Genomic DNA, 6,092 nt, shown 5'->3' with positions numbered 1-6,092 from the left:
TACGCAGTGCGACGGAGAAAAAAATACCATTGTCCTCTTTCTTTTTCTCGAGAGTTTATCGCCTGCAAAAGAGAATCCTACGGATTAATAACACGAACATAAAAATTATACTTTGAACGGAGAAATTTATCGTGAGATAATTCTTCGTTTTTTGATTTACGAAGGAAATGTTTTCCTACGGTCTATTTGTATATGTATACGTATGTATATTTATTTATATTTTAATATTATTAATGTTAGCAAAACGACGTAAAAAGTTTATTTCGATAACGAACAAGTTAAATGCTAAAACGTTGTATTTCGATAGAACTGATATGTAGCGAATTTATGAAAATGAATGTTTCGTAAAAGTGTTTACGATTACTGTGCATTCGTGAAATTGTATTTGACGAAAGCCATCATAGATGATATTTCTGTATTAAATTATTTTACCATGTTATGAAACGAAAGATTAACAGAAATATGTGAAATATTCTAAACGAATGAAATGCCAATAAGAGCTTTTATCGTGATCGTTATACGTTAAGTAACACATTCGATTTACCAGTCGAGACGATTAACAGAGTATTAATTAAAAAAGCATTTGACTGCCATTACATTAGATCCTGATCATTCGTCGATTATATCATGTAAAATAATCATATTCATTTTTGCCAGGATAAACGATGAAAAGAAATTTACCCGGTATTACTGATCGTGTTAATTGAAGATATTATTAATTGAGTAATCCACACGCAGTTAATATACGAGAAAAAGAAATGGAAAAAAGTGTCACTGTGTATTTTCGCTGTTTTATAAATAAATAGAAAAATATATTACAAAACCAAAACTCTACATGTGTTGTTTTATCTTGAATATCTTGTAAATATATTAATTATTTCACAAAAGAGAAAATTAATTATTATAGAATATATCGTACAATTGAATTGTGTCCTATAGTATATTAAATGTTACATACCGCGATTACACGTGTTGGAACTAGAATTTTTGACGTTATATAACCTAATAAAGATATAACCTAGCAAACACGAAGATGACACCCCGCTGGAGGTAGTCACCTACATGCTATATTTTTATTTTTTTTTTTCCTAATCACTAAGATATAATACCTTACCAAATGTCCTTCTGGACAAATTGTAAGAAAAAAAAAATATCATGTCCTACATATCTAACTACATATCTATCTCTTAATTTATCTATGGCTGTAGCTCCATTTATAGCTATACACTAAGTGACTAATGTTCATACGCGCCTACATGCGCGTACGAGTAGTATAGTGGGTGTTTCTTCCTTGCATAATTCGTACATCAACAAGTATTGTGATTTATTGACATAAAAATTCGGATAAAAATGGATAATGATAAAAGTACTATGCTGGCAGTTCTGCAGCTACTTAGAAAATATAATTTGAAGGTATTTATCAAAGAATTTCGTCGTTTAAACTGTTCTAACCTTAAACATTTACATAAACATTAAATCTTTATTTAAACAACTCTTGTCAGTTTGATATTTTTATACGAAAAATATATATGTAATATGCAAGCATGCATTATAATTGTATAAATATTATTCTTACAGGGAACAGAGGAATTATTTAAAAAAGAAGCAAATTTGATAGACATTTCTCCAGATGAAGCTCAACAAACTGATTCTGAGGTGAACAGTGTTCTTTCTGCCTACAAAAGTGAGGGAGATCCTGTTTTATATGAGAAAGCATATAGCGAACTAAAAAAATTTGTAGAAGGATCTTTAGATATATATAAGGTAGATTATTTAAATTTCAAAATGCATAATAAACTTTACAAACTAATAGAAATAATATATTTGTTCTTGTTAAATGACAGCATGAATTAGGTACAATTCTATATCCAGTTTTGGTACATATGTACCTTGAATTGGTTTACAATAATCATTCTGAAGAAGCAAAGCAATTACTGGAAAGATTTGGTGGAAATTTAGAGGAATATTATCAAAATGACTTGAAAAGATTGTCCAATGTCACAAAACGTGAACAAATGGCTGGAAATGAATTGACCGATACTTTCAAGTATATATTAATAAACTTTAATGATTATATGTATAATATATAATTTTATGATATAAATAATCTGTAAAATTTTCTACAGATCTAATCAATTCATAATCAGAATGTCGAGGGATACACTCTCTATATTAAAAAGACATTTGCAAGAGAAGAAACACTGCGTGTTGTTAAATATTATACAAGAGCATCTTTATTTTGATATGTACGAAGGAGTAGCTAGGAACAAACAGCAAATTGATGCCACATCAGGTGCAATGGTTGGTGAAGCAACAAGACAAGGTAATTTATCAAAATTAAATGCCAAAACTTTTATAAAAATATGTTTTTTATTTAAACTATAACTTTTAATTTAGACAATAAGGCGAAAGTATATTATGGACTTTTGAAGGAACCAGACATTCAATGTATGCCCCCAACCGAAGAAGAAGAGGATGATACAGGTGGTATAGATGGAGATAAACCAAAAAAGAAGAAAGCTAAAAAGGATCCATTGTTTTCTAAAAAAACTAAATCGGATCCAAATGCACCACCTGTTGGTAGAATGCCTTTGCCCAACTTGTGAGTAACTTTCTTCATAAATTTTTTATATTCTTACATAAGAAATAAGAGAATCTGATCATAACTATAGAAAAGATGCGGACAAGTTGGAAAAAGGAAAAGCATTAAGGGAAGCGTCGAAACGCGTCGTACTTGGTCCTGATACTTTGCCATCTATATGCTTTTATACGCTATTGAATGCGGTACATAGGTAAGTTTAGGTACATATTAGTTCTATACAAAGAAACGATAACATGTGATATGTAATAAGAGATTTAGTGTGACAGCAGCTGAAGTAGCAGAAGATTCGAGTTTGCTGGCCATCGGATTTAGTGACTCTTGTATAAAGGTCTGGAGTCTGGTTCCACAAAAATTAAGACTGATGAAGACAGGAGAACAATTACAGGACATAGATAGAGAAGCAGGTAATATCTCTTTTCATTCAATGAAGTTATAATATTTTGAATACGATAAACTGTTAGAATTTAATGTTGAAGTTAAGATTAATAATCTGTGGAAGACACAATGTTTATGTTGAAATAATATTTGTGCTTTTGGGTGCTTATGTCTATGCGTGAAATATCGTTGTATTCCAACATAAACATTTTGTCTTACTAACGCGTTTATATTATGATACAGACGACGTACTAGTAAGAATGATGGACGATCGTACAGCAGAAACATCGAGATCGTTATTCGGACACAATGGTCCTGTATACAGTCTATCATTTAGTCCAGACAGAAATCTCCTCCTTTCGTCATCCGAAGACAGTACAGGTGCGTTTTAAAACGATATGTTAATTACACTTAATAACTATTGTATTATACTTATATTATATTGCAGTGAGGCTGTGGTCTCTGCATACATGGACGTGTGTAGTATGCTACAAAGGACACTTATTCCCAGTATGGTGTGTAAAATTTTCGCCTCATGGTTATTATTTCGCAACTTCCTCTCACGACAAAACCGCCAGACTCTGGGCAACTGATTCTCATCAACCACTTCGAATATTTTCCGGCCACTATTCAGACATAGATGTAGGTTTATATTCGTATAACTTCAAATGCTAAATATGAATCAAAATGATAAATTAATTTTGTTGTAGGTAGTACAGTTCCATCCGAATTCAAACTACGTAGCAACCGGTTCCAGCGACATGACAGTAAGATTATGGGACTGCGTAAACGGCAGCCAAGTCAGGTTAATGACAGGACACAAAGCTCCGATTTATTCCCTTGCCTTCTCCGCGGAAGGGCGATTTCTGGCTTCAGCCGGTGCTGATCACCGTGTTTTAGTTTGGGATTTAGCACATGGTCATCTTGTCGCTGCCTTATCGAGTCATTCGGGTACTATTCATTGCTTGTCATTTAGTAGAGATGGGAATATTCTAGTCTCAGGTTGGTCATATTCCTTACTTACATTTTCTTTTTGACAACCATGAAGCAAATAGAAGTAAGTTACAGTTTGTATTATCATTTTAGGATCGTTAGATTGTACGATCAAGTTGTGGGATTTTACAAAACTCGCCGATGAAATGAGTTTGGAGGATGTAAATGTTTCACACAATCCCGATGTAAAAACGAATACAGAATCTTATCTCCTCCGAACTTTCGCGACAAAAAACACTCCTGTGTTAGCGCTACATTTCTCGCGAAGAAATTTACTCTTAAGCGTCGGTATGTTCGATTCAACTTAGCAAACATAAATGTCTTTCAACGAATTTTATCATTGCCGATGGCATGTGATGGCTACGAATGTTTATTAATAAATTTTTTCATATTGATCATGCAGTGTACCTGAATTATACCTAATAATAATGTATTGACTTAAGGTTATAGAGACTATATTTATATATGTCGGACACAAAAGAACAACGGGGCCCCCCGTTGGAATTATTTGGAAAAGCCTCAATACTGTAGCATTTACGAAATAATCCAGGCATAGTCATTCGAAACTTGAGATAATGAGCTTAGGCTCGCGATATACATTGTCGCCGAGTGCCGCCACATCTTTATCTCCGATTTTAAAGTGAGCCAGTCGTGACATACCCCCCTGGTTAGATTGATCTTGGTCCTCTAAGATCTTAGTAGAATGGAATTATTTAAATGTAGATCGAAGGATATGTTTACCCCCTTTTTTTTTTAGGGATCATTATGAATTGGTTTTCTGCATGTAATGGTACAAAAGTTATTTCGTTAATCTTAAATATAGCAATTTTACAATATTTGTTAGTGTTCGGGAAGCTAACAATTTCAGAGGCGTAATCATGTTGTAGTTTTCGATCGTGAATTGGTTGGGTTTGTTTACAAAGCGTAATTCCTATCCCGTGAATTCAAGGCATCTAATTAAGGGTATTATTACTAGTGCTAGGGTCAGCATTATCCTGAAAAATGTACGCTTTCAGTCGGTTACCATGTATCTTTTTCTTAGCATTGTCGATAGAAATAATGTAATAAGGAGTTTTCACATCGTTAATCCTGTAAGGTCCTAACCATTCAATGTGCAACTTATCTCTTTTATGGTCGTTGTGAATTAAAACAAAGTCTCCTTTTCTAAACACGGTCTGAGTTTTAACAATCTTTCTTTCTTGGTCTCGCTTGTATCGTTGCTTATTCTGAATAAGCGTTTTGTGAGCTGTTTCCCAATATTTATTCAGTTGTTTTTGCCAAAGTGAGTACATATCATCATAGGTAAGTGTGGGGAATTTGGATATTGCGGAAGGTAAGTTAGCTTTTCGCCCAAAGGTCAATTCAAAGGGAGAGAATCCTGTTCCTTCATGTTTCGCGGTGTTGTACCCTAAACAAATGAAATTAAGTACTTCGTCCCATTCTTTGTCATTGTCGTGTAATGCAGTACGAATTAAATCTTTAACTGAGGCATGCGTTCTTTCGAGAGATCCGTTACTCTGTGGGTGAAATGAAGTTGTTTTGATGTGTTTGATTTTAAAAGCTTCTTCAAATTTCGTCATTAAATCGCTAACAAAATTTTGTCCCTGGTCTGTTAGGATCGTTTTTGGTGCCGAAAATATGTAAATATAGTGTTCAATGAGCGCATTAATTATGGATTCAGTTCGTTGCGTTTTAAGGGGAACTAGTATCAGATATTTCGTAAGTTCATCGTGAATTGAAAGTATGTATTGGTTTCCGCGTTTGGTTTTCGTCATCGGTCCTATGATGTCCATAGCGATTTTGTCGTTAGGGTTAAGTGGCGTGTCTGAGATTTGTGGGGATTCTTTGGGCCTGATACTTGTTAGTTTCTCCTTTTGACATGTGTCGCATGTTTTCACAAAGTTTTCTACTCTTTCTAAAAGTCCGGAAATTTTGAATTTATCCTTGATCCGTTGATACGTTTTTTGTATCCCTAAATGTCCTACGGTGTCGTTATGGTTTTCCTTTATTGCTTGTAGTATTTCGTTTTCGTCTAGTTTTAAGATGGGATTAGGTGCATAAGTAATTTTCTTGTACGTGTCGTTAAAATATATTAGTATGAGTTTAATCTGCGTTTTCTCTA

The 6,092-nt window shown here is 33.6% G+C and overlaps 1 protein-coding gene across 1 annotated transcript; it reads left to right on the top strand.

Annotated features, from left to right (window-relative positions):
• Positions 1–1,230: 1,230 nt before the first annotated feature.
• LOC132907516 (transcription initiation factor TFIID subunit 5) lies at positions 1,231–4,348 on the top strand. The gene is made up of 11 exons (XM_060960685.1): positions 1,231–1,413; positions 1,579–1,764; positions 1,845–2,047; positions 2,127–2,323; positions 2,398–2,602; positions 2,673–2,792; positions 2,861–3,006; positions 3,221–3,358; positions 3,426–3,623; positions 3,692–3,979; positions 4,064–4,348. Exons 1-11 carry the CDS (start codon positions 1,351–1,353, stop codon positions 4,276–4,278), a joined length of 1,959 nt encoding a protein of 652 aa, XP_060816668.1. The 5' UTR covers positions 1,231–1,350; the 3' UTR covers positions 4,279–4,348.
• The last annotated feature ends 1,744 nt before the right edge of the window (positions 4,349–6,092 follow it).

Source organism: Bombus pascuorum, chromosome 5 (assembly GCF_905332965.1).
Source record: "Bombus pascuorum chromosome 5, iyBomPasc1.1, whole genome shotgun sequence".
Lineage (NCBI taxonomy): Eukaryota > Metazoa > Arthropoda > Insecta > Hymenoptera > Apidae > Bombus > Bombus pascuorum.
The sequence above is the reverse complement of the archived record's forward strand: the minus strand, read 5'-3'. Positions and strand labels throughout refer to the sequence as shown.

What these genes read in the sequence shown, in the direction of transcription:
- LOC132907516 (XM_060960685.1), top strand. Translation starts at nt 1,351, where the DNA reads ATGGATAATGATAAAAGTACTATGCTGGCAGTTCTGCAGCTACTTAGA. An exon ending in AGAATGCCTTTGCCCAACTT is followed by an intron (nt 2,603 to 2,672) that starts GTGAGTAACTTT and finishes TCATAACTATAG; the next exon opens with AAAAGATGCGGACAAGTTGG. An exon ending in GTCATCCGAAGACAGTACAG is followed by an intron (nt 3,359 to 3,425) that starts GTGCGTTTTAAA and finishes ATTATATTGCAG; the next exon opens with TGAGGCTGTGGTCTCTGCAT.